Source organism: Micropterus dolomieu, linkage group LG10 (assembly GCF_021292245.1).
Source record: "Micropterus dolomieu isolate WLL.071019.BEF.003 ecotype Adirondacks linkage group LG10, ASM2129224v1, whole genome shotgun sequence".
NCBI lineage: Eukaryota > Metazoa > Chordata > Actinopteri > Centrarchiformes > Centrarchidae > Micropterus > Micropterus dolomieu.
In genome coordinates this window covers 12,885,658-12,912,890 of record NC_060159.1, presented here as the reverse complement: position 1 = coordinate 12,912,890, position 27,233 = coordinate 12,885,658, and the positions used below count along the sequence as shown (strand labels likewise).

The following is a 27,233-nucleotide window of genomic DNA, read 5'->3' as shown; positions in this document are numbered from 1 at the left end:
AGAAAACGTAGTTCCAAAGGAAATGGCTGTCTTGACGGAAAGGTAAAGCACTGAAAATATTCAAAATGTAGCGTGATAGAATTTTTTTCTTTGGGCCTTCTTTTAGGTGGCTAAAATACATTTTGCTCCTGCTGGTAACACTTTACTTAAGGTGCTTGTAATAAGGAGTAAATGCTTAACATAAATAAGTTCATATAAGTGTTAAGTAAAGTACAATTAACTAATTTATTATTGCTTATGAGGCACTTACTAGAAACTTGTTAACAAGTTATGTATGCCTTATGAGTCTTAATGACTTAATGAGTGTTAGTTAGTTTAATATTATAAAACAAATTTCTTATTGGCTTGTAAGGTATTTATGAGCACTTATTAGAAACTTGTTGGAGTTTGATTTGAACTTTTATAAATTATTTTTATAAAAAATTACTAATCTTAATATGACACTGTTCCCACATTAGTTCCAGTAGCTGCAAAGGAGCATTGTTAATGGTTAATAAGCGCAGAATAAATTATTTATTAGCAGTAATATATATCTCTTATAGTCTGATTAGTGTCATTAAACATCTTATTAACATGGATAAGTGGTCTGTAACTGTTAACAAGTTTCATAAATATCTTACGAGCCAATGAGTTTTATGATATTACTACACTCAGGAAGTCTCATTAAAATGTTAAAATATCTTATTGTACATTGATAAGTGGTTTATAAACTTTTGACACATTGCTAAGAGGTGCTCATGAATATCTTATGAGCCAATACTGAATGTGTTTTATACTATTATTAAAATTCATTAAGTCTCATTAATGTTAATAAACATATCATTAAGGTTCATAAGGTATAACTTGTTAACAAGTTTCTAGTAAGTGCCTATAAGTGTCCTATAAGCAATAATAAATTGTGCTTAATTAACACCTACATTAACTTATTTATGTTTGTAAGCATCATAAGGTCTTATAAGTGTCTAATTAACTGTTAATTACTGCTTATTACAAGCACCTTAAACTAAAACGTTACCGTACATGGCTCTGCTTCTGTGCGGTTACCACTCTCTGCTTCTCCAAACGGGGCAGACGCTGACTGCCATCTACTCCAGGTAATACACTGACTATGGATAAGTACTTAATACAACCCAACTTAAAATATCCCAAACTATTGCTTTTAATGAATTTCTCTCCTACAAGCTAGCTGTGCTATCGTCAACCGCCCAAGTCTCCAATTCACATTAAAGTACAGCCAGCTTTCTTGGCTGCTGACAAAAGTGAATCACAAACTTATACTATTATATACTTTATACTCAACACCTGTACATATTTGTTAATTTCTGGTTAAAGTCAAAGCTTACATACTTTGCAACAAAGCGGCATCTTTTCTTGCGATGTGGGTAGCCACGTGTGTGTCGGGAAGAGTAGTGAGTACGTAATGAGTACGTAGTGAGTACGTAGTGAGTACGTAGTGAGTACGTATTTGGGTTGGACCATTTTTGTTTGTATTACAGGAAGGATTTTTTTTTGCAATTTATGTTGCACGCTTTTATGTTATGCTGTCCGGTTTTACATTATACATAAAATATAATTATTTTTTAAACTACACTAGTTGTCTTTATCACTTTTCAAAGGCAAGTTACAAAATGCTTTGCACAACAGAGGCAAGGTAAACCCGGTTACATATTACACAGTATAAAACAAGACATAATAATTCAGAAACCAATCTGTAGCACTTGTTGAAATGTGCATATATCGGTCCACAAAAGAAACTTATTATCAGTGGTAGAAGTATTCAGATAATGTACTTACTTAGAAGTAAATGTAGAAACTGTCACACTCTGCCGGACAGCCATTCTTTGTGTTGCACTTTTTAGTTAGTATCTTCCTTATAGTATGTTGGGTTTTGGGGGTCTGTCTTGTCTGTCGTCTAGTGTTTGGTAACCCTTGTCATGTCTGTTACCCCAGTTATCCCTCTGCATGTCTGTCTCTGTTTTCCCCTGCTCTCTCTCTCCCTGCCTGTGCCTCATTAGCCTCATGTCTTTCACCTGTGTTGCTTCTGCCCTGCTCGTTAGTCCGTGTGTGTGTGTATGTGTGTGTGTATGTGTGTGTGTGTGTGTATATATATATATATACCTGGTGTTTCTGTCTTGTCTTTGTATGTTGTCACCCTGTGTAGCAGTGTGTCTCGTGTCTCCAGCCTTACTCACCAGCCTTACTCACCAGCCTTACTCACCAGCCTTACTCACCAGCCTTACTCAACAGCCTTACTCAACAGCCTTACCCCGCAGCCTTACCCCGCAGCCTTACTCCGCGTATCTGCAGCCTTACTCACCAGCCTTACCCCGCAGCCTTACCCCGCAGCCTTACTCCGCGTATCTGCAGCCTTACTCACAGTGTCTCCCTGTAAACCTGCTCAGTTTTTGGATTCTGGTTTTCACCGTTTTGGATTTCTGTTGGACAGCCTTTGTTTTGGGACTCTGTCATCAGCTACTCTGTTTGTAAGTGTGCTCGCCTTTTGTTTGCTTATTAAAACCACTGAACCATATCTGCTCCGCTCTGTGTCCTGCGTTTGGGTCCTCCAACCTACTACCTGCTTCACCATACAAATCCGTGACAGAATGACCCGACCAAACATGGACCCAGCGGACATAGTTAAGTTGCCCAGCACTTGGGAGGCATTAGGGGTGCCTAAAGAGGAGCTAGTGGAGGAGGAATCTCAGTTTTTTGAACTACTGTCAAATATGTGGAGAACGGACCCAGAAATGGCCCTGCTCGTTGCCTCCTCCCGGTGGAGAAAGACTTTTGATTTAGAGACCGTGTCTAGGTTCTGTTCCAAAACCCCCCAGCGGGTGAATGCTAGCGATGCTAGCCCTCGGCCTGTCCAGCCTGTTTCCTGGCCCGCTAGGGCTACTAGCTGCCAGCCTGATCCGTGAAATTGAAACTCCTTGTTACAAATCTTGCAAATAACCTTGTACTTGTTAACTGTACCATGATCATTCTTTTTATATTTGAATCCGTCAATAGGCACACTTTGCTCACTTTGCTCCATCTCGCCTCTAGCTCCCGTCCCAACCACTTTCCTGACCTGAATAATAATGCGCATGCGTCCAAAGTAGTTTACCTAGGGAAAATACTTATGTATCTGCTACAGTTAAGCCTAAAATTATTCATACCCATGGCAAATTTTGATTCATAGTGGATTTTCATTTTACCATGAGGGATTAGAATTGGTTAGAATCTGGCTGGAATTGACATAAACAAGTGACAAGACAATAAGATGTTGTGTTATCTTTAAATAAAGTTATCTTTAAATAAAGAACCGAGTGACGGCAAGGAGGCCTTCCAACCTCAAAGACCTTGAGATTGTTGCAAAAGAGGAGTGGTCCCAAATCCCAGTGGAGACATGCAAAAAGCTTGTTACTAATTTATAAGAACCATGTAATTGCTGTGATGGCTTTGCCATTGATTACTGAGACACTGTTAGGGGGTATGAATAATTTTGGACATTGCATTTTTAGTAAAAATTAAAAAAAAACATAGAAATAGTAAAGATTTATCATTAACATCTCAACACACAATATCTTGCTCTCTTTGTCACGTGTTTATGACATTTCCACCCTATTGGTAAAACAAAAATTCACTATGAATTAAAATTTGGCAGGGGTATGAATAATTTTGGGCTTAACTGTCAAATCAGGGCTGGATTCTCTGTGATCTATTACTTTAATGTGACACCGTTACCATGATGTCAGAATCAAGATCAGAATTAGCTTTTAATGGCCAAGTATTTGTACACATACAAAGAATTTGACTTCAGTCTTACAATGCATAAACAAAATAGCTAAAAAAAAAAAATACAGACAACTGCTTATAGTACACACATACACACGCCATAAACAAAACAATATTTGTAGACAGTAAGACAATAGTGTAATAGAGCAGAATGCAATGGATGCTGGAATAGATATGTTTGTGCTGGTGTTATTATGTCCATGAGGTTGGTGGATAGGTAGGATTTAAAATTACATATGTGATAGACAATTTGGGCCATATTACCCAGACCTAATCTGAAGTTTAAGAGAATGGCCCATCTGGCTGTTCATCAAAGGCCCCTAAAGACATACTTTACCATACTACGTAGTAATACCATAACAGATATAACATGACCCTGTGCCTGTGCCCTCAGGACTTCATCACACTACCAATATCAGCTGTCATTTTGGCAGTTGCTGGACATTTTAATGCTCCAGAGAGATCATTTGTATTTGGAGTCCTTTAGTTTTATAAAACAGTTTATAGTAGATGATTTAGTTTTGGCTGTTACCTACTACTGACGTTGTTTTCATCTGTTTATTACTAGGGTCAAGAATAATGAAGACCTGGAGTCCCAAAGGCCTGAAGATTCTGTATACCTTAATAAATAAACATATTAAGAACCATGTTGTCACTGTTTATACTGAACACACAAAAATATTTTTCTATATATTAGGAAGGTGTATTCCTAGAGGCATCCATTATTCGCAAAATTATTTATATTCATCTTTATAATAATTCATTTTAGGCAAATTAGAGAGTTTTTAAATTTGTATGCTTCTATCACTACCAGTTAACACTTTAAATCCCCTTTTTGGCATCCATAAGTAGTATATAAACATTGACTAAATTGTTTATAACAAGCTATAATGTAGCTAGCTGTAATGTGTTCATTAACGTATTTTTCAAATATATCTCCTGTCGGCACCTACAAGTGGATGATGGTGTATAAACAGGTAATCAATAACAACATAAAACAAAACAATTATAATTATAGAAAATATATATTCAGAGTAATACTTTTGTTGACTATTAACTACATTTATGAACACTTTAAAACGTCCTTATAGCTGCTTACTACTACATTATAGTGCGTTACAAACCATTTAGAACAAGAAATTTTATAATGCTCATAAAAGCTAAATAGGGGGGCTTGTTACCCCCGACTACTATCACAGTAGTATATAAGTATGAAAAGTGATTATTTTGACTTGTTGTATTTGACTTTAGCTGATCACTGAGGACTGGACCTAAGCAGGTAGAAAAGTGAAAAATAACTTTGGTGTACTGTGTAAAACTGATGAGCCAAATAATATATTGTGGTCACTCAGTCTGTGTGGTTATGATTAAGCTGAGACTATAATTACCATTAGGGACACGAGTCACTCCAGGTGCACATGAAGTTCAGTTTTCTCATTAAAATAGCTCTGGAGGCAGCTTCCCAAAGAAAAAAAATAAGTGTGTAATAAAAGATGGTGTCCAGTTGCATTATGGGAATTGTAGGACCCTGTGTTTTTGGAGCTCAATCCATACTCACTTGTTCAGGCACCTTGTTTGATAATATGAAATACCCTTTCACACAAAGCAACAATGTGAAATGACATCACGTAACGCAACAAATTTAAACTAAAACTGGATTTGAACATTAACACACTGAAATATTAGAAAACAACAAGAAATTGATCAGTGCACTTTTACACTTTAATAAAATAAAAGAACTTGAAGCAGCAGTTGCATAGAATAGAGCTGTGTGAATCTCAAGACCTACTGTTTTTCATTTCACTTGGTTGAGTCAAGACTTAAGGACTCACAAAGTAACTTTATAGACATGAATGCAGGTAGCTAACAAGCTACAGTGCCAGCCTGCTAAAATACATTATCACATTATTTCCTCTCAAAAGATATCATTTCTGTATGAATAACACTGGAAACATACAAATACGACACAACTGTACCAAAATCCCTCTTTCAAAGAAATCGCTGGAACACAAATATACATTCAAAACTCCCAACAGAGATACTTTACAGGAACAAGCACTTTGTTCATTTGAGACAAACACTATTACAAGAACAAAAGAATAGACAAACAAAAGTAAAAATGAAATGTAAGTCAGTAGCTGCAGCAATAATCCGTTTGTGAGGCACGTCTGTGGGAGCTGTAACTGGCTGATGACATGTCTGACTTTTGGGGTCAGAAGTTACTGTTCAACAGGATCAGAGGTGGAGGCGTCCCTGACTGCGCCTGGTGTGGAGAGGAACCTGGAATACAAACGTCAGATTAGTAGACCTGCTGAGCTTAAATCTTGCAACCTCAGGTTGTAGTTGAAAAATTAAAATAGCACTTTGCAACAAAGACATTTATCTGGCCATGTTGTACATCTTTTAGCTGCCTTGTGCTGCTCATTTGGATGAATGGTTACTGTCAGCCAGGTCTCAATTAAGTCATAAGACATAGTGACTGGTAAAGTGAAAATGCTTAAAAGGGATGAAACACGCAGGTAGGTGTATCTTGACTTTTATTGTTGCTAATCCCTGAGTACAGCTACTAACTGACATTACAAATCCCTCAGATGTAATGCGACTTTTTCACAGCAGACATTTTGACTTGTCTGCACTGGTGTTACTATAAACAGTAGCACTGTTTTATTAGTGTCTCAGTAAGCCATAACAGTGCGACAGTGAGCCAGCATAAACAATACCGGCACCCTGAATCAGAAGTAGCTAAATGGAATTTAGCCATCATTTGTATTATTACATACACCTGTGCTCTTCTCTGTGAAAAAGGCTCACAATGACACAAAAGACACTTTGACTAATCAAAATCAGGAAAAGGTGGAAATAATGACATTAATGATGGCTCCATTCCATGTCAATGAGCGTGCATGCCCAATACCAAAGCACTTGAACCATCTCTCGCAAATGGACTACAGCCATTTTGATTGTTTTCAATTCCACTTGTGCTTCTGCCACTTAGACAAGTCAAAATGTTTGCTGTGAAAAGGGACTATAGGCATTTTGAGCTGTGGAGAATTGAGACTGGGAAACTAACCTTAGGTATTTCTGGACTGCCGAACGGTGAGAGTTCAAGTGAATTCTCTTTGTCAGCGGAATTGTTATGGCGATGCTGGGCAAACTTTCTCTTTAGTGCTTCAGCAATAAGAGCCGCTGGGTCACCAAGCAATGCTGCACCTCCCTTACTACGTCTCCTTCTTATTGGCGTGCCCCCTGGTGATCTACAAAGAAAAGAAGGGAAATGCTCAGGGGACAGTTGGTATAAACAGTATGTTGACACAGAAGAAACAAAAAAATAAAAAATGAGGAGAAAAAAAGTTCTTTGTGAGTGCTGAAACTATGGGGGAACTGATGTGCGCGTTCTCCAACATTAGGAGATATTTATATTGGTATGACTCAATCACCCATACTCTATCAATCATACTGCCTACCTCTCCACTGAACGCAATTTAACTTGATTTAAGTCCTTCAGAACGTCCAGCATGGATGGGATCCCTTTAACTTCCAAGCCCTGACCCTTGTCAAGGTCTTTCTCGTCCTTCCTGCGCTGGCGAATCAGCTGCAAAACAGATGAAGTCTCAGTGGAGGAGCTAGGGCAGGGAGGAGGAGGAGGTGGAGGTGGTGGTGGAGGAGCAGCACAGCGTGGCGTGGAGGTGAGAGCAGGTCGAGGGGGAGGATACATCAAAGGCGTGCCTGGTGCATTCTGGGACTCAATTGGACCTAACAAAATATTGAAAAAGCACAAAAGTGTTATAAGATATGCTTGACTTAGTACAGCATAACATGCTGAACACTTTTGTGTTACGTGGTACAAAGAATGTGAACCTGAGGCTGGAGCAGCAGTAACAATCATGGCTATCTGAGCTCGTAGTTTGAGCAGCTCGCTCTCCAGCACTGTGATCTTCTCCAGGGCGTCTGTATTGGTTGTCTGTCTTACAGGTCTGCCTCCTCTCTGGGTTTGATTGAGGGCCGGTCCTGGGTATCTCACCACATCCCGATTAACAGCACATTGAATCTTTGGAGGTAAATGGTTCCTATGGAAATCAAAATATTTTGGGGACCACATTATTTTGTGTACAGAATTAACGTACAGTTCTTCTTTGCAGTCCACAAAAACTATGGCCAATTCAATGGGTTTCTTTACAGAGACCAGTGTTCTCCTGCTCACACAGACTACCTACAAGTAAGCTACCAGATTACATAACATTTTCATACCAGCCATTGAAGAGCATGGGTATTTACCTGGCTGCTTTACCTAACTACTTATTACACCTGCCTTCAGAAAGTAAGCCTTTCTGCTTGCTTGAGAAGTCATTTCATGTACTAATGCAATAAACAACGGCACACAGTGCAGTTCAAAAGGGGCATTTAGCAGCTACACTAACCACATCAATTTACAGTAATCACAGAAAAAGTATATATTAGTACCTTGCTAACAGTGTACAGTACACACAAACATTAACTGGCAGAAACATTTAACTCAGTTGTCTATTGCCTGGAGGTTGTTTCACATACTCCTGTGCTGTTTCTGGCTTCAGGACCCAACAAAAACTGTCCAAAGTGACGCTCAAAGCAGCAAAGGACTCAGGGTTTCTGCTGGTCAACATGAGTCTTTCTTGTTCCAGCTACTGTAGCAGTAATACTGAGCAGCTGGAGTGGCACCCTCAGCTTCTGCCTGTCTTTGTTCCGAGCGGACCCATGTACTCTTTGACTTTGTCTAGAAATACACTATCCACTATTTTGCTCATATTACGACAAAATATTACGACATAATATGTCTGATAGCCAATATGGTTTTGTTTTTTAGTTAAGGTTCGATTTTCAGCGCGTTTGTATTGCATCCATTTGTGTTCCTACCTGGTCTTGGCACAGCTGTCCCCCTCGTCCTTAAACACCCACATGACGTCGGCGAATGAGGGAATGGCGGGTGTGTCCACGGTGATGTCGACATAACCATGGGGCCTATAGGTGAGCAGGGGGATCTAAGGACCAATCACAGACAAGGAGGCATTACACACTGTAACGCTGACTACATAACAAAAATAATAGACAATCACAGAAGTTATGAAGTATGAAGTACAATAATAACATTTTGTCAAGATGTGAACATGATTCTGTAGTTTACACATTACAAATGAGCACTTTAGCTCAGCTTAGGAGACACTGATGCTTCTGTTCAGAAAGTCCAATGTGACAAATATGGGTAAGACTAATATAGCATTTCATAACTTACAAACTAATAGTTTTATCATGTTTGACAGTAGCTGTATCATAATCACCAAGACTAGGTCTGTTAGAAAACACAAATAGTACAGGTACCTGAAAGCGGACACGTGGTGGAGGCGCCAGTGGGAGGTTGGTCCCGATCATCCGCACAATGCTGCGATACTGACCGCACAGCTGGCTGTCCCACACTGGGACCAGCTACAGGCAAGATGACATACATGAAAAAATAAAAAAAAAACAGACAATTGTCATCCTTACAAACTCACTTCAGTTCACTTTTAGGAAGGGAAGTAACGCTCCACAAAAACAAGTAGGAAGCAACTTCATATCCCTGCATCCTAGTTTGAGAATCAGTAACATAATTCTAAAAGAAGTGTGTATGTGTGTGTGTGTACGTACTCACCATTTCTGGAGGCACTCCAAAGTACTCCAGGACAATGCGCAGTACATCCAGAATGTCCTCTGCTAAAGACATTGGAAGGACCTTTTCGTGCACCAACTGATGACTGCAAAGCTCCTCTTTCTGCTGACTGACTTGATAAAAGGTCAACACAGAATAGATGCCACTAGGTCACATGCTACACACCTGAAACAAAACATGCAGCAGCACTTAGGTCATGAAAGTGAACAACTGAAAGTCAGCACTTGAGTCCCCAAAGACCACAAATGAAGCCAGAAATCTTAGTGTAGTATGTCCACCTTTCTAGTGTAGTGTGGACATAAATTCTAACATTAACATTAGGGCAATTACAAAATCAGCCTTATATCCCCTTTAAACTATTGCAGGAAATTAGGAACGTCTTTATCTCAGCAAGAGATAAGAAGAAGAATTTGCTTTCAGCTTTAGCAGGCTCAACTACTGTAGAGGCGACTTTCCAGCTTACAGAGGAGTCAGAACGCTGCTGTTAGAGGCCTCTCCAAGACCAAGAAAGCAGGTACATCAGTCCGGCCCTCAGTGCTTTACACTGGCTTCCTGTGTGTCAAACACTTGATTTAAAACAATTATGTACTGCTGTTGGATTATAAAGAATAAAAATAGTTTATGGCATCAACAAAAAACACAACTTAGATCTGCGGTCTGCTTATTGTCCCTTAAGTCAAAACTAACTCAGAGAGGCAGGATTCACTTTTTATGCACTGCCTTTTACCAAATTAAATTAGTAGTCATCTTCATTGTACTTTGAAACTGCACTAAGTTTTTTAATTCTTCTGTTTAATCTATTTTGGCTTATTGTTTTAATTTTCCATGTTTTTTCATTATGTTAAATTGCATTATTATGCGTGTTTATTTTATATTGTCCTTTGTTAATATCTTGTTTGAATGCCTTTTTATGTGTTATTAAAACACTTGGATAACACTGTCTTGAGTCCATTATTGATCCAACTGCCAAAGTGTAACCTGGTGGCATCACAAACTGATGCTCACAGAGGAAGTTGTCTCGGTCTGCACCGTTGGATGCTGACTCGACTGTGGAAACGCATTGGATCAGCATAACGGATGGTTCATTGTGGATTTTAGCTTTTAACCTAAAAGCAGTAACGTTAACCTTCTGTTTAGGTAAAAGCACAAGAGCCGCAGTGTCCCTCTGTAAAAAGCTGCCCGGCTCATCAAAAGTAAAATGCGCGACGCCAGGAAACATGAGGAGTAAGCGTAATGAAGTGTGCGGCGTTACTTACCTTGGATTCCTTTTCTTGTAAAAACGTGCATTAGTCGCTACATTTGTCCGAGATCTTTTAAATAACCAATAATATAATTTGTAACTGCAGATAAACACTACAAATATACAGAATCTCTCCGAGGTCACGCACACATCAAGGCAGCAAGTCTGATAAAGTCAAATAAAGCCGCAGCAGCAAAACCTCCTCTGATTGGCTGTAGATGCAGAACTAGGATGAGAAGCCAATAGGAGTGGGCGACCGTGCAGCGTCGGCAACGGCTGGTCGACCAATTGTGTCACGAGAAGAAAAACCAGCACCAAATTTGTATTTTTATACACGAGCTGCTTCTTTCCTGGGTAAGAAAACATCGCCAAACATAATTTAAATGTAACATTTATCGCACTTTCAGGACATTTATATTATTATTAGTTTTATTAGTCACATACGTTTATTTTCAAACATTACAACGCAACTAATGAAGGTGTTTTTGTTAAGTTAGCTAACGTTAGCTTCACGTTTCAAAAGCAGTTAGCTTCTTCAGCTAGCCAACGTTAAGGCTAGCGCTGTAACTTGACAGGACATCTTTAATTTAGCGTATATTATAAACTAGGTAGTTTTAGAACTCGAGCTTCCTAGATTAAAACGTACACTAGTGGCCGTTCCGTTAACTTAAAGTCACCCAGTTAACGTTAGATAATTAACTGTCGCCTTCTCTGGATTGAATTAGTTCAGTGTTCTCACAAGATATATTAGTTATATTGACCGTATCTTTAACGTTAACCTTAAATCAGGGTGAATCGACGCTTAAATAACGTTACCACTGTCAGTTTCAGGTCTGGTAACGTTAACAAAGATGATGGATGCACTGTCTGTAGTGAGTCAGCTGCGGGACCTGGCATCTGAGCCTCAGAACCGGGGGGTGATAGTCCAGGACCAGGGCTGTCTCCCCGGGCTGGTTCTCTTCCTGGACCACCAGAACCCAGAAGTGATATTTTCAACTCTTCAGGTGATGTGCTGTGCATTATATTAACTGCCAATTATGTTTCCTTTTTAAATAATTTATTTTTTAAAAATATATTCCTTAATATTAGTTTTCCTACTGTTGGGACAGTCTGCTGCTATGAAATGAAAATCAACATGTAGACATGTGACAGGTTGTTAATGATAATCCATCACAGGACAACATTTGGTCTTTATTTTTTGACAAAGTTATAACTTTGTGGCATAGTAATTCACAGAAAAGCTTGGGTTACTTTGAATCGGATGTTCAAATGGTTGGAAGCTGCATCATCTGTACTTTGAGAGTCTGCTGCTCAACAGCTGTTGTCATGAATGCATTGATGTTTATTCTCAGATGAAATAACCTTTTCCACAAATAACACTGTATAATGTAAGTTTGAGAACAAGTAAAGGCTTCTAAACGTACACTGTTATGGATAATCATTGTCAAGCATGTTTTTAGTCTCTGAAAATTGATTACCAAAGGTAAGTAACATTACTGAAATAAATGAAAACCTCTGGCTGCTTTAAAGGCAGAAATCCATTCAATTTATTTGCAAATAGTGCAAAAAAAATGGAATGGTAGGAGAGCTTTGCAAATTGGGAAAATATTTAAGTTAATAATTCAGAGCAGCTTGTAATAGTTCAATTGCAACATGGCTGGGTGTACCTATATTTGAATCCCTTTTCTGTCTTCCTTTGTCCTCAGACCCTACGCTACTTGGCTGAGTTTTCCCCCAACATCCCCACCATGAAGAATGAATTGGGTATGATGGTGAGCTTGGAGAATCTAATTGGGAGGTGAGGTATTTTTTTTTAACACTCTTGGTGACACTTATATGTTATGAGTACATGCTTCCCTGAACTGTCTTGAGTATTTCCTTAGTATGTTTATGTGGTTCTACTTGAAATTTGCTTGAACCGTCTCCTGTATTCATTCAATTTCTGTTTTTGTTTTTTGCTTAAATCCAGCTTGATAATCAGACTCAATTGCCATTTCTTTTCACTTTAGTCAAATAAATCGCTGAACAACTCCAAGATGTGGCTGCGATTCAGAGGTCTGGAACCAGGCTACTTTAAATATAATCTTTCTTCATATAGGGACTATGTGTCTGTTGACATCACAGCCTTGGCCCAGGAGGTGTTTGACATTCTGAGTGCACCTGCCAATCCTGTGCCCCGCATAGCTGAGCGGCAGGGGAGAAAGAAATCCCAGTTTTTCATCAACTCCTCCAACAAGAAGGCAAAGTCAGTCACTCTGCACATCCAGGGGCTGGACAGCACTGTGCGTAGGCTGACTGACACACACCTATGCATGACAGTAGTTGTTATTGCCAGGAAGTTAACTGATATAGTGTTCCTCTCATCAAGGACCAGCGAAGCCTGTGTGAGGAGGCTCTTCTGAAGGTCAAAGGAGTGATCAGCTTCACCTTCCAGATGGCTTCCAAGAGATGCACTGTCCGCATCCGTTCTGACCTGTCCACTGAGGTAACACACAAAGATGAACATTTACCATCAGTCTGCTTAAGAAGCAACTGGCCTTTTTCTTTAAACATTAGTTTATTTCCCTTTAGTTATATTTAACATTTGTGTTATTGCATTGTGAAAGCCACTGATGTACACATGGTCAATATTTGAATAAGAAAACCATAAACCTGATCCCTGGTTGGTGTTTATTAATTCCCGTCTCCTCCTCTGTTTGCTGTATGTTTCTTAATTTGTAGAGTCTGGCATCGGCCATTGCTGCCACTAAGGTATTGTCAGCCCAACAGGTGGTGAAGAATGAAGCAGGAGAAGAGGTGAGGAGTAGTCTTAGAGCACACATTTTGACTTGTCAGTATGAGTATCCACGGGAGAATAAACCAAACTTTGTGGGTGTGAGTTTACATTGAGCCCTTTTAACTTCTCTCCTCTCAAACTTGTTCAGGTTTTTATCCCTCTGAAATCATCTGGAGTGACGGTGCAGCAAAACTCAGCTCTACCAGACTACCTCCCAGAGGAGGAGGAGAGCCCAGAGAGGGAGGTGGACCGAGCAATTTCCCGCACCGCAGCTAAGGAAGATTCTAGTGGAAGCTGGCTCAACACTGCCGCCAGTTTCCTCACCAAAACATTCTACTGGTGAAACTGCCGCAGTTTGATTCCCTGAGATCCAGTGACGTTAAGTTGTGCTAAAAGACTTCACCTTACTGGCCTGACCGTCACCAACTTGCCATTGTCGAAAAACTACAAGTCATCAACACTTGTCGTTTCAGCATCACACACTTAACAATATATCTTTCATCTCTGGACTTACATGATGCTGTTTTCTATCCAGTATTGTCACTGAATGTAAATATTTTCTGACGATCTTTCTCAACTGTCCATTTTCCTTTTTACATGTATAAAAAAAAAAAAGAGGTTGAAAAAGATTTTTGCTACTTTGCTGTACAGTTGGGAAAAGTATTTTTCTGTGTATCCTGCTGTTTGTTGGTAGTTGTTTCGGTTAATGCCAAAATAAATTACAATATGAATGTTTTCACATGTACACTGTATATTTTATTTCTCCAGTAAAATTCTGTATCTTGGATCAAAAAAGGATAATTACAATACCACAGTGAATGAGTAATCAATTCAAAAAGGTTTATTTACTTGCCAAACAATAGGGCCCCAACAGTTGTTTTTACAGTGATTTCAGCTTTACAGTGGCTCAGATGTCATCCCACAAAGACCCTCTTTGGAAGTAAAGGGCTTATTAGTTGTCAAAGCCTTGTGGTCAGTCTTAGTAAAATATATCTACTTTTAAACATCATTCATAGGACATCTACTGTATGTATAATGTCATTTCCCAGTGATTTTATTTCGGTTAAAGAAAATTAAGTCAAGTTACTATGATAACTGCATGCTATGTACTACTGGCAGAGACCAGTACTACATAACAAAGACATGAGTAATCTTTCTGAAGTTTCCTTCCATTTTGGTGGTACTGCTCGATTTGAACAAGTGCAAAGTCAGTCCCATGTTTTAAGGACATATTGTTTAACATGAAAGCTCTTATGATCATAGTAGACAGACTGACATAACATTTCATCAATTTTCATATTTTTAACAAATCAAGAAAAGGAAGCCACTGGAGACTCCGGGCATGTGGCCAGAATCTTCATTTCAGTGACAATGAGTACCTCATTCTTTCTACGAAGCAGTAAGGCAAAGGAACATCAAAATTAGCAGCATTTCTTAAATCCTTCAACAATGATCAAATTATTTCAGAATTAACACCAGCAGCAAAATTATTTAAATCCATTTTATGCTCGTGGCCAAAACGAAAGTCAACCTTAAATGCAAAGAGACGGTGATGGGGTAAATGTAAAGGGTGAAACAAATGGAAGGGCAGGCCTGAACGTCAAAGCAGATTTGTTTTTTCTTTCTCGGTTTGTACAGTAATAAAGACAAAACAAAGAATCACATTTTATCTGTACAGCAATTAAATAAAACTAAACAAAAAATCAGAAGTTTACACCCTACTTTGCAGATGCCTGAGAGAACAGTATTTTCATTTTCTCATTATTTAACTTAAACTTCATGATACTCCAAAGCATCTGCCTCACCCCAAAAATAACCTCTAGTATTAAAACACTTTAGACACAGCAAAAATATATTACATTACGGGACACTTTCCTGTTGCCTTAATATAACTTCATGCAATGATATCATTCCTATATCCCATCTCTTCTGTAACATTTCAATAGAAATGTTAAAATATGAGAAGTGTGAGGTTCAGTTAAAGAGAGCAAACGCGTTCATCAGACCTCCAGTTATCACGTCACATGATTACAGTGTGTTCTATTGCAACAACAACAGAAAAAAAACTGTTCAAGTATCATGGCTGAAGACTTTACAGCTGATCTCAGTTTACATTATACTTAGTCTCTCATTCACACACACACACACACACACACACACACACACACGGAGAATCACAAGATGGAATAGGCATTCAATGCTCTCCTGTGATTTCAGAACATTCACTTCAGAATGAGGGGTAGTTGGGGCTGTGCACAGAACATTATTACAGAGCGTAATCAGGGTCAGAGACAGACAAACTATCTGCTCCCCACAGTGAGTTTGTTGAGGGACACGTAACTTTTTCTCTGGAGATTCTCTAGGGAGATCTTTGGAGACACCATCTTTGGGAAATGGCTGCGGTGCTCTTCTGTCGCAGGGAGGGTGAGAAAGTAAACCTCAGGAAAGGGTCTGGCTGTGACGCTGCGAGTCCTTTATTTGATTCAGTCCGACAGCCCTGCCTTACCTCTCTCTGATCTTCTCACTTCCTGTCTCTCTGGGAGTTGAATGTCTAACAGGGCATCAGGCAACATCTAAAAACCAAGGAAAGAAACAAAGAAAGGGAAATGTCAGTTCCTATGAAGGCTCAGGTAAAATAAAAAAACAACCTCTTCAAAAGGGGTTTACAAAGTCTACTTTATAAATAAATCATGTTGCTGCTGTGTTGTTGGGTCACTAATGTAGACTGAAGACTATGCTCAGTATTTTCTAAAGTAAAGAACATGTTCTAGTACTTCTGTATGTGCTAGAGCTAGTTAGTCCAGCACTTCGCTGTTATACACCCAGCAGTCCCTCTAGTATGAATTACTTAAACCTGCAGTGCCGAACTTTTGTCTCTCCTTTCTGACAGTGAGTAATTACACTGCCGACACGTGCTTCTGATGTTTAGGCTACACACATTTTCTGCTGTTGCTACGTCGGCCCCCCTTCAGCTCTGGCAAACCAAACATTACTGGTTGGTATAAAAACACATCACTACTGGTTTGACGGCACAGGAATGTCGCCACAGACACCAGATTTTAAAACTCCGCTATACTGTGAGTACAGAGAGATTTACCTGGGGGGGTGGGCTTAATCAGGGTTGTGTGTACTTAGTGAGCTTGAATGTAACAGATGTTCATTTATATGTAAATGCACTGCAGGTTTAATTACTGGGATTTTTTGATTACTGACAAATGTTTTCATCTGGTCTGATACTGTTGTCTTGATATTGAACAGTGGTATCTTAAGTTTCCCTGGATAGGACCATCTGCCAACTGTCATAAATGTACATTTAAATGTAAATTAAGCCAACTGCCCATTTCAGCTGGCAATGAGGCTATAGTTTGCCAAGCGAAGAGGAAAGGATGGATGAACAAATTCACCTGAATCTAACAACATTTTAATATAGCGTGAGAGTTTGCCAGGGTTTTAAGAGTGGAGCATAGTGAAATAAAAACAAACTACTTTTATTTCACAACGACCATTGTGTCTATAGCGGTCGCAATTGTTGTAATTACTCCTCCTTGGTTCCGGCTCACAGCTTCACAACAGCTAGACAACGGTGTTAGCCCTGCCAGTGGTTATTGGCTAATCGTTAGCCCCCTTGCAGAGTTCATTGGCTCGCTTTTTTCAGCCAAGAAACTGCTGTTTAATGTCATTTCAGGTCTGGACCCGGGCAGAGGCGCAGTAGTAGCTCAGTAATTTCCCCTCGTGTTGCGTAGCTGTATCAACTTTATCAGATTACGTAAGATGATCACACCAAAACCTAACCACAGAAAGAAAGCAGAAAGAGGATGCTTATTGACCTGGTCCCTGCTGGGCTGATATATCCTCTATTCCACTCAGAGGCTTTAGGAGGCCGTTCTCCCTGAAGGCTATGACAGGAACTCTCTCCTCCTCCTGCTGCTGCTCCTGTCCCTCAGGAGGAGACAACCTGGAATGTGAAGGCAGTACGATCACCTCTTCAAACTCCCCGTTCTCCCTGGAAAAACAGGGGACGGAAAAGAGAATTTCTTTAATGTTACCCTCGTTACAGTCATGGATAACATCAATGTGACAGTTGTCATGATGTTTACCTCTGATCAGGATGGCTCAGTGTGGCGGTGCTGGGGTTTGGGTTGGGGTCAGGTTGGCGACCATTGCTGTTGTGTGTCGGTGAGGCAGTCGCTGCAGATGGATTAGAAGCGGCAGTCACTGATGATGAGAGAACCAACACCGCAGTCAGACACAGCCACAAATACTATAGTAGATATATTCTAATGTCCAACAGGATCATTTTCAAAATAACAAATGAAAATACACAAGTAGGATTATAGAATAAGGTGAATGAAGTTACCTGCATTGTCTCCGTTTCTGTTAGGAACAACTTTCTAGAGATTGGAAAGAATACAGAGAATGAAAACTTAGGAAAAACACAGATTCTTCATATTCAGAGATGTCTTTTAGCCTTTACCTTCTCTGTTGCATCTGAACGTCTTGTGCGCTTCATGATCTCCTCCAGACGCTGGTAGAAAAAAAAGTCAGCTTTTACATGCATGTTCCATAAGGGATTTTATGAAATATCATGTGTGTGTGTGCGTGTAAATGCCTCACCTTTTTTCTCTCCAGACGTTCAGCCTCCTCTTTCTGAAAGTGTTTCTCTCTCTCCTGCCTCAGTCGCACTGCCTCCTCCCTCTGTCGAGACTCTTCCTCCTCTTTCTGACAAACACAAACAGTTTTATTTAATTTTTGATCAACAGACTTCTCCAGTTAATTTGTACACTTTCTCCGACCTGTCTCTCAGCCTCCTCTCTCTCTTTCTGAAGTCTCTCTTGCTCCTCCTCTCTCTCCTCCTCCTCCTTCCTTCTCCTCTCCTCTGCCTGACGCTGAGCCTCCTCCTCTCTCTTCGCTCGCTCCTCTGCCTTGCGTCGAGCCATCTCCTCCTTTGCTAACCTGTACAGACGCACAAATAAATCACAGTCAGGGATGTAGATAAACACACAGCTTCAGTATTATCTATCTCCTTGCACTCTCTCCAGATCACACACGTTTACGTGCAGCGCAGCATACCTTGCCTGCTCCTCCTGTTGCCTGCGCTCCTCTTCCTCTCTCTCCCTCTGCTCGCGGGCCAGCCGACGATTCTCAGCCAGGATACGACTCGCCTCCTCTGGATCTGTGGTGCCTGCTGAGGCTTTGTTGGCTGGAGAGCTGGTTACACTCTCTAGAAGAGGTCATAAATTACATTTTGACTGGTGTATTTTATAAACTCACTAATAAAAAAAACAATGTAGGCTGCATGATAATGGTGTGTGTGAAAAGGGTTTGGGTGTAGTAACTGACCGCTGGCTGCTGTTGGTAGTCCTACTGGTGGTGTCTGCTCACTACTGGTCTTGTTCTGACCCACTGGCTGAGGTCGAGGCTGAGGAGGACTGAGGACCCGCTCTTCTTCCTCCTCTACTTGGGCTCTGGTGGGTTGGGGGCTCTCGGGCGTGATCCTGAAAGGTCGAAGGTTTCCAGGGTCCTCTGCCCCCGGAGACCTAAGGAGCTTGGGGGTCGGTGGGCGCCCTGCTGACTTTTGAGGAGGTCTGGGTGCAGGAAGAAAAGCAGCATTTAGCTACAAAATGATTCTACTATTTACTAGCATTTAGCAACGGTTTTCGTGAAATGTAAGGTGCACTGAGCTGAAAGTGACCTGCATGTGCAAAAAATAATACGACGTCACACGCAGATTATGGTTAGGGTTAGCCAATCAGAGGCAGAGTCTCAAATGAGAGTTGTCAAAAGTCTGGCGGTGTTCTGTGTCAAGTGCATGCTAGTTGTCTTGGGTGGAAACAGCAGAGAGTGAAAGAGAGAGTTGTAGCACTTAAGTGCGCTGAACAGAAACAGTAATAAAGGAAATGAAAAGTAAACGAAGTTGTGAACATTGTCATAAATCGTGAGAAATACGAGAAATTGGGAGAATAGTGACCTGGGAGGAAACTGGGAGGGGGCAAGGAAAAAACGGGGGTCTCCTGTAAAAATTGGGAGGTTTGACAAGTGTGTGTTTGTGTATGTGTTTGCATTCACCGCAGCTTCCACTACCGCAGAATTGTCACGATGGTCGTTCTAGAGTGACACCAGAGTCTGGACTGTATCTGATTTGGACCACATATAAAAGTGGCCCAAATCAGAACTGGAAATGATCAGATTCCATGTGACTTGTGCTGTTCACATTGTTATAAAAAAAATCCGATCTGAGTCACATATGAGCAAAAAATCTGATTAAGGTCACTTGCAGTCTGAATGCAGCCTTAAGTTACTGATATCTCACCTTCATTCAAAAAAAAAAAAAAAAAAAAAAAGCATGGCATGAAAATACACAGTAAAACACTACCATACAAAAATGTTACACCCTCTTCCTGTTCCCAAGGATCCATAACTCCAAGTCTGTCACAAATCTGCTTATGTACTTCTCATGATGTCCATTACCATGGGTGTGTTCTCCTACCTGCCAGGAGAGGGTGCTGTCGCCCTGCTGTTCTTCTTGCCTGGAGAAGAGGCGCTCTTGTTGGGGGGCAAAGTCAGAATGGGAGCCAATGGGAGTGACAGGTTGCTCCAGGACTTCCTGACATTGTCACGGTCCTTCTGCTATTGGTGCAGGAGATGGAGGGAAACAAAAGGATTTGAAACCTAACCAGGATCCAGGTGAGCAAGCAGCATATTGTCTCATATATGATAGAATAGCTTCACTAAAATTTCCTTAGCAACACACAAAGTAATCAGGAGGTACAGAAGGTTCCCAGTCCCAGGTGCCCTGACAGCAGCAGAAGATGATCACTAACAGGATTAGACTCTAGCCGTACAAAACCCTCTGGCACCAAGCCAGGACACCAACATAAAACAACTGTTGCCAAAATTAAAAATAAACCAACTCACAAAGAATGTTTCATCTCCTGTTTGTAGAAGAACGAAACAGTAGTGTGGTTCGATGTGCAGGGCACCAAACTCTCACTCACATTAACACTGATAAATATTATGCTGGACTAGGTCTAGGTTATGAATGTGTTTGTGGTCTATGCATGTGTCTCTGGGTCACTGTGTGGAATATAAAATACAGAAGATGCCCTCCCTCAAAGACATTAATGGCATAAGCCCTGACACAGCAGCAGACAGATGGAAAGTGGGAGGTGTGTGTGTGTGTGTGTGTGTGTGTGTGTGTGTGTGTGTGTGTGTGTGTGTGTGTGTGTGTGTGTGTGTGTGTGTACGTGTCTGTGTAAGAGGAGCAGAGCTTCACATATACTCTGGTATATTGTGTCTGACTGATCTGGGACATCATCAACATAAAAAAGATGAACTAGAGGAAGAAGAGCAAAAAGCAGTGACTCACTTATGTATGTAAGTGTAGTAAAATACTAAAACTTGACAGAAAATTATACAACCATTGAGCATGTACAGCCTCAAAGACACAGTAAATGTGTCAACATCAGAAATATTATATTAAATAGATTCAAGTATGGAAAAAAAAAATTAAATTAAATCACACAAGCATGATTTTTACTCTAATTGCGATATTTTGACTGATATTGCATCTGCGATATGATTTGCGATATTGGAGAAAATGATCATTATAACATAATTATTCGCATTTTCATTGAAAAATATCATTTAAATGATTATGGTGTGACTTTTTTCAAAGATCTGTACCAAACAAAGAGGTTTTCTTAAGTCTGTAGAATATGATGTGTAGGCCAGTACATCACTACAGCAAAATTAAATAATTTAAAATGCTATTTTGACCAATATTTTGCCTTTAACATGTATTACACCTCCTGTAATATGAAATTTGCAGTAGGCTATATTATAATTTTGATAAGATTTCGATTAATTGTTCAGCCCTGCCATTTTTCATAGCTTACATTTCTGACAATATTGCAGTTGTCTTATGTATTGAGAACACATTCTCTGGATATTCAAACAAACTCAGTTGCATGTTAATGACGCGACCCACCGGTGTGGTGCCAGTGGTCCTCCTGCGGGCAGTCTTGGAGGAAGACGAGGCCGTCTCCCTGCTGAGGCTCCTTTCATGGCTGCGGCAGTGAGGAAGTGGCTGGGCCTGCAGGGCTTTGAAGGACATGGAGCCCATGGGGTGGCAGGACACTGAGCGAGGACACACAGGCATGGCTATGGTGATGTATGAGGTGGGAGTTCAGAATGTTTTGAGGAAGGTATGGGTCAGGCCAGTGTGAGGATTTATGAAACATGAGTAAGGGTTAGGAGAAAGAGGAGCACGGAGCGAAAAGTCGAAGGAAGGGATGAGAAGGATGTCAGATGAAAAAATAAATAAATGGAAGCCGTGAGTTTGGGAAGACCAGCGGAGGAGTGAGAGGAATGACAAGATGTTTGTTGGAAAAAGAGAAGAGGAGAAAGAAAGCATTAGTGCTACTGATTGGACAACTGCTAATGTACTGCAATCATCACTTGATAAATGTACTTTAAGAGAAGGATTTATTATGGTTGATTGGCCAGGTTAGAGATTATGACAACTTTTAAAATTGCAATGCAAAATAGACAATGTTCCATTCACTTAGTGCTTAATGCACTTTAAGGCATCTAGATAGGAGTGGTTTGGCTCCACTAAAAAGTCCCAGTGTTGGAAACATCTCTACTATTTTTTTATTTAACCTTTATTTAACCAGGTAGGCCGATTGAGAACAGATTCTCATTTGCAACGGCGACCTGGCCAAGAAAGTGTAGACATGCAGAACAACATATAGTTACACATTGAATACACACTATGTAGGAATAAACATTTAATTATAAATACATTAGTACCGACACCACAAAGAGGAAGTGAACGTGCAACAAAATACACAAAACATGCAAAAGACAACGTTAAATGTATTAAAGCAGAGTAGAGGAAAGCAAAAAGAGCTGTTGTGTGCAGGTCAATGTGGGTTCTTGTGTATGTGAGGGCAAGAGAGAGTGTGATTGTTTAAAAAAAAAAAAAACACAAGACAGAGAAAAAGTCCTTTAACCGATAGAAAGACAGAAATACACCAGAGTAGCTGAGCAACAACAAGATGTTGAAAAATGTCAGCAAAGGTAGTGCACTTCAACAATGCATTCATTTTGAACTGTCAAAAGAAGCAGTCTCTTACAGACTATATGGACTCTCGGCTGCACAGCATCTTCTTTAATGTCCAAGGTGGGTTTAATTCAAGGCCAACTGGACTTAAAGATCCAAGAGGTTTCCTCAGTTTAACAGTTTAATATTACTAACCATTTACATTATTAAAGTCTTAACAAATACTCATACAAACATGCATACACAAGCTATATAAAACGTGTTCACTGTGCAAATGAGATTGGGACGTTCCTGCAAAAGAGAGAGGCTTCCTTTCAGTGAAACTTCCCTGACTGAAAAAAAAAGTAAAAAGTAAAAAAAAAAAAAAAAAAAAAAAAAAAAGATAGGAGGAAAAACAATTGTTCCTGTTGTAACAACAGAAGGAGAGAGGGAATGATAACAATAGGGGAATATTTCCTGAACAGCTTACTTGTTTAGACATTTGTGTATGCGGGTGTGTGTGTGTGTGTGTGTGTGTGTGTGTGTGTGACCTTTGAGCGCTTGACACAGGCTGGTGAAGGAAGTTTCAGACGGTGTAATGCTTTAAGTCTGGCCAAATCTGATTAACATCCGAAACTGTTCTGGTCAAGAGACCAAAATATAAAGAGCATAGATACTATTAGCACTACAGCGTGCGAGTTGTAATTCCCAGTTTTGTGCGCACATCATTTGTTTCACTCACTACTAACCGTAAGAGCCAGGAGGGCTCCTTCATGTAGCATCTGAGTATATTACCTGTTTGCTCTCCAGACAGACTCATGGCGCTGCGGCTACGAGCCAAGTAGGAGTGTGTTGGCTGCTGCAGGCGGTTCACCACATTGCTCTCCCATGGCGTCAATGGAAGCCGGCGCAGGCCTGAACACACACACGTAACGTTTAAGGTTTATAACAACTCTTAACCGCCCACTGATTAGCCTACGCAATCAGTCAAAGCAGATTACAAATGATGCATAATTAGTGTATTTGTTACCCATTCCTTCCCTCACACGCGTAGGCAAGAGCTAAAGTGAAGTGGTAACTGTGCACCTACACCTGCATGCACCAGTTTGTTAATTATGAGAGGAAGCAAACAGCCTGGAGTGCAAACCAAGAACAAACACAGGGAGGAGATCATTCAAATATACAGTGCAGAACAAAGCACATATTGCAACTGCATTTCAGGAAAATGGTCTTTACTTAAGCTTGCTTCAAGACATTGTGTTTAATCAATTAATCTGGCAAATAATTTTATAAGTGCTGAATTTATGCAAGTTAGTTAAAATATTTAATCATGAAGCACCCTTGGTACCTGGTTAGGAAAGTTGGCAAATTGTACATAAAGTGTAGCTTATTAACCAGAAGTGGACAACGCGACAGTTAATTAGTCTTCATGATAACCTGATTTGCCACTTAAATAGAGACAAAGGCAAAACATGCAGCACTGCTCAGTGCTCACTCTGATAATGAAGCAGAGCACAAGGCGGTTTTCAGAGTGAGGGGCAAAGATACAACTGGGCTGGAAACTGTGCAAAGGAATCCGAGTCTTTAATCTACACCACTTTATATTCAGGCAGTGAATGGTTGCAGAGCTCGTATTACACTCAGTAAATGTGGGATGTTTTTTTTCCACAGTGTCCGCTTGAGTGTGTAGTTTGCCGTGGCAGCATAAACCTGGCACATGATTTAATTTTATGTCTATAATTATGTGTCCCTCTGATTGTTGAAATGTGGGTGCTGATTTTTCAGCTGAGATAAAAACAGCATACAGTGTTCCCACAAAAACAAAAAGATTATCCTTCAGAGGATTAGAGAAAGGGGTCACGCTGGAGGCGGGGGGGGGGGGGGGGGGGGGGGGGGGGGGATCTTGATCCCTCTGATCAAACACACAGAAGTGCAGACACATGCACATATACAGTACATGCTAATAGCGAGTCTTGACACTGGATCACTCCAGTCTGTAAGTGTTTTTCAATTCAAGGGAAACAGGACGCAGGGTAGTCGCAGTTCCTTTTTAGAATTCCTGAACAGTTTCCAGCCCGTGATCTTTTCGCTTAGCAACATAGTGTGCAACATATCAAACGAGAGACCAAACTGCAAATCAGTTCCTAAAAAACACCTGTGTTTTTGTGCTGGGTGGTCTTTCCCTGGTGTAGGCACGGTTTGGACTGAGCTTTGTTAATGACAGGAGAAGAAGCTGTTCTCATCTGTAAGCCTGTCAGCAACATATGAACATCAAAGAATACATGATCTTACTGTTAAATTAACACTTTAAAAAATATACTTCAAAGAATAGTTTGACATTCTGATAATTATGCTTATTTGAATTCATGCCAGAGTTCAGATCAATATCACTTCCATATCTTTCTATTGAATATGAAGATACAGCCAGTAGCCTGTTAGCTTAGCTTAGCATAAAGACTGACAAAAGGGAGGAAAATGGCCTGGTCAATTGATTGATACACTGTAGTTTATATTAACAGTACACAAATGGGATTGATATCAGTCTTTTCATCCATTTCTCGGCAAGGAAGCAAATATATTATTAATTATTAACTATTCTTTTAATGTGAAAAAAATATTTTGGTCAATTTCGTTGTACCCCAAAATCTAATTAATTACATAAAAAACAGCAACGAGACAAACACAAATGATATAAGATGCAGCCAAAGGCAGACCATCACAAATGGATACTGTAGTGAATAATATTGGCATCTGTGTGTAATGTTCACTTTCACTACCTCGGTCTGGTGAGTGTAGAAGTGTGGCAGAGGAGTAGGAGAGGCGCTTGGTAATAACAGGGTCTGTATGTTTGGATAAATTCATCGTGGACACTGACCGCCTGTCAGCATCTAGAAACAAAGAAGAAACGTGATAAAAGCAAATTAACAGCATATTGCACAGGTGGAGAACGGGGGAAGAAAGAGAGAGCTGGAGCCAGCAATCTCTTTTTGAAGGAAACCTCTAGTCTATTCTAGTTAAACCAGGTTAGATGTGGGGGAAAAAACTACTAACATGCTGCTAAGTGGGAAAAAAATATTAGAAAATGAAGTAGTTCTAAATGGGTGTTATGTCATCTAAAAATGAAGCTAAAATAGGTTGAATGAATGATCCTGTGTCTTGGGATATAAGTTCAAGTGACAAACTGGATCGCTACATGCAAAGAAAACAACAAACACTAATCATGACATTGGCCTACATTTACACTAATGCCAGTGAGCTAAAACTGTGCTGTACAGTTACAGTGCTAGAGCCAGCAGTCTAACACTGGCTGGCTAACTGACACAGTGCTATAATATTCACATTGGGAGGTCATTCCGTATCTGCGGTAGAGACTGAAAGCACCCTGCATGTGCTCCAGTCCAGCAAGGTCGAGTGGATAGAGGAAAGCCGACTCGACAAAACCTGGACCAGGAGGGGAAAGGACAATGGCAGAAACAAAGAGCAGAGAGGAGATGGAGGGAGATCCGAGAGAGAGTGTGTAAGAGAAAGAGAGAGAAGAGTGAGAGAGAGTTGGAGAATAAGAGAGAGAGAGAGGGAGAGGCAGAGCAGGGTGTGAGTCAGCAGTAACAACAGAGGGCAGGGGATCTGAAAAGTTCAAATACAAACATGGCAGAACAATACTGACACGCAGAGGCAGGCAGACATATTTACACAAGAGACACACTGTCACACATCCGGGAGACGAGATATCAAAACTTTTCCATAAACCTAAAAATCACTGGTACCAGTGGCTCAACGGCACAAATTCTCAAACCAAACTTGGACACTGTGAGTGTCTCTCTACATACTGTAATGACTGTTGGAAAGTGTCTCGAGTTTTTGCAGGTACCATATGTAGGTGTGTAATGTGTAAATGTACCGGCTGGTGTGCTGGGAGTGTTTGTGAGCACTGCCCCTCCCCAAGACCACCGGTTGGGCTTCTGTCTGGTTCTCTGGCTCCTCTCCAGCGTCCGACGTATCACCGCCTCATGACGGGCCTTTCAGTCACAAAAACAACAATGACATAGTCACAAAATCAGCATAAAAAAAACAACAATGTCCCAACATGCAAATGATGCTGCAAGGCAAGTTTATTTGTATAGCACAATTTAACAACAAGGTAATTCAAAGTGCTTTACATAAAACATAAAAGCAACAGGGAAATATGTAAAAGTTTAAAAGCAACATAAAATATAATAAAAGTTACAGTGTTACAATCAGGGTTAAAAGAGTTAAATGGAAATATTTAATTAAAAGCAATGATAAAAAGCTAAAAACAAAGAAAAAGAGAACAGGACAGTAAAAGTTACAGTGCAGTATAAGTTATCAATCTTAAATATTTAATTAATAGCAATGGTAAAAAGAAAAGTCTTCAGTCTTAATTTAAAAGAACTGACAGTTTCAGCAGACCTGCAGTTATCTGGGAGTTTGTTCCAGATATACGGAGCATAATAACTGCACGCTGCTTCTCCTTGTTTAGTTTTGACTCTGGGGACAGAAAGAAGACTTGTCCCAGACAACCTGAGAGGTCTGAATGGTTCATAACGAAGCAGAAGATCAGAAATGTATTTTGGCCCTAAACCATTTAGTGCTTTATAAACTAACAGCAGGATTTTGAAATCAATTCTTTGACATACAGGAAGCCAATGTAAAGACCTCAGAACTGGAGTGATGTGATCCACCTTTTTGGTCTTAGTGA

The 27,233-nt window shown here is 40.2% G+C and overlaps 3 protein-coding genes across 13 annotated transcripts in view; 1 reads left to right on the top strand and 2 right to left on the bottom strand.

Annotated features, from left to right (window-relative positions):
- Positions 1–5,477: 5,477 nt before the first annotated feature.
- Positions 5,478–10,905, bottom strand: mtfr2 (mitochondrial fission regulator 2). 3 transcript variants are annotated; one of them, XM_046060495.1, is made up of 8 exons: positions 10,714–10,905; positions 9,440–9,570; positions 9,130–9,234; positions 8,668–8,792; positions 7,636–7,844; positions 7,242–7,530; positions 6,848–7,031; positions 5,478–6,057 (listed from the first exon to the last, which is right to left on the bottom strand). In XM_046060495.1, exons 1-8 carry the CDS (start codon positions 10,742–10,744, stop codon positions 6,013–6,015), a joined length of 1,119 nt encoding a protein of 372 aa, XP_045916451.1. In that variant the 5' UTR covers positions 10,745–10,905; the 3' UTR covers positions 5,478–6,012. The 3 variants fall into 3 exon arrangements, with proteins under 3 accessions (XP_045916451.1, XP_045916453.1, XP_045916452.1); XM_046060497.1 differs by having other exon boundaries at positions 9,440–9,566; positions 10,714–10,895; XM_046060496.1 differs by having other exon boundaries at positions 9,440–9,622; positions 10,714–10,894.
- On the top strand, positions 10,900–14,208 carry armc1l (armadillo repeat containing 1, like). Its single transcript, XM_046060498.1, has 7 exons — positions 10,900–11,051; positions 11,523–11,701; positions 12,404–12,495; positions 12,796–12,979; positions 13,066–13,182; positions 13,419–13,493; positions 13,622–14,208. Exons 2-7 carry the CDS (start codon positions 11,549–11,551, stop codon positions 13,814–13,816), a joined length of 816 nt encoding a protein of 271 aa, XP_045916454.1. The 5' UTR covers positions 10,900–11,051; positions 11,523–11,548; the 3' UTR covers positions 13,817–14,208.
- A 91-nt stretch (positions 14,209–14,299) lies between these two features.
- map7b (microtubule-associated protein 7b) overlaps positions 14,300–27,233 on the bottom strand; it is a 35,960-nt gene continuing 23,026 nt past the window's right edge. For 3 of the 9 annotated variants that reach the window (XM_046060486.1, XM_046060491.1, XM_046060488.1), the window contains exons 5-19: positions 26,415–26,532; positions 25,294–25,404; positions 24,672–24,767; positions 23,312–23,431; positions 21,461–21,633; positions 19,961–20,100; positions 18,814–19,058; positions 18,544–18,694; positions 18,267–18,426; positions 18,088–18,192; positions 17,948–17,998; positions 17,831–17,864; positions 17,571–17,688; positions 17,301–17,476; positions 14,300–16,046 (exon numbers count right to left, since the gene is read on the bottom strand). In XM_046060486.1, coding sequence (XP_045916442.1) covers positions 16,036–16,046; positions 17,301–17,476; positions 17,571–17,688; positions 17,831–17,864; positions 17,948–17,998; positions 18,088–18,192; positions 18,267–18,426; positions 18,544–18,694; positions 18,814–19,058; positions 19,961–20,100; positions 21,461–21,633; positions 23,312–23,431; positions 24,672–24,767; positions 25,294–25,404; positions 26,415–26,532 — 1,809 coding nt within the window. In that variant the 3' untranslated portion in view covers positions 14,300–16,035. Of the gene's footprint in view, positions 16,047–17,300; positions 17,477–17,565; positions 17,689–17,830; positions 17,865–17,947; positions 18,001–18,087; positions 18,193–18,266; positions 18,427–18,543; positions 18,695–18,813; positions 19,059–19,960; positions 20,101–21,460; positions 21,634–23,311; positions 23,432–24,671; positions 24,768–25,293; positions 25,405–26,414; positions 26,533–27,233 lie in introns of those variants that run through there. The other 6 variants (XR_006826722.1, XM_046060487.1, XM_046060490.1 and 3 more) reach the window with 6 other exon arrangements.

Bases quoted from the DNA above. Each gene is read 5' to 3' on its own strand.
- mtfr2 (XM_046060495.1), bottom strand. From the start codon at position 10,744: ATGCACGTTTTTACAAGAAAAGGAATCCAAG. The intron at 7,032-7,241 runs GTAGGCAGTATG...TTTTCTTTGTAG, and splicing joins AAATTGCGTTCAGTGGAGAG to ATCACCAGGGGGCACGCCAA. The intron at 6,058-6,847 runs GTTAGTTTCCCA...TTTGTATTCCAG, and splicing joins GCAGTCCAGAAATACCTAAG to GTTCCTCTCCACACCAGGCG.
- armc1l (XM_046060498.1), top strand. From the start codon at position 11,549: ATGATGGATGCACTGTCTGTAGTGAGTCAGCTGCGGGACCTGGCATCT. The intron at 12,496-12,795 runs GTGAGGTATTTT...TTCTTCATATAG, and splicing joins TTGGAGAATCTAATTGGGAG to GGACTATGTGTCTGTTGACA. The intron at 13,494-13,621 runs GTGAGGAGTAGT...AAACTTGTTCAG, and splicing joins AGAATGAAGCAGGAGAAGAG to GTTTTTATCCCTCTGAAATC.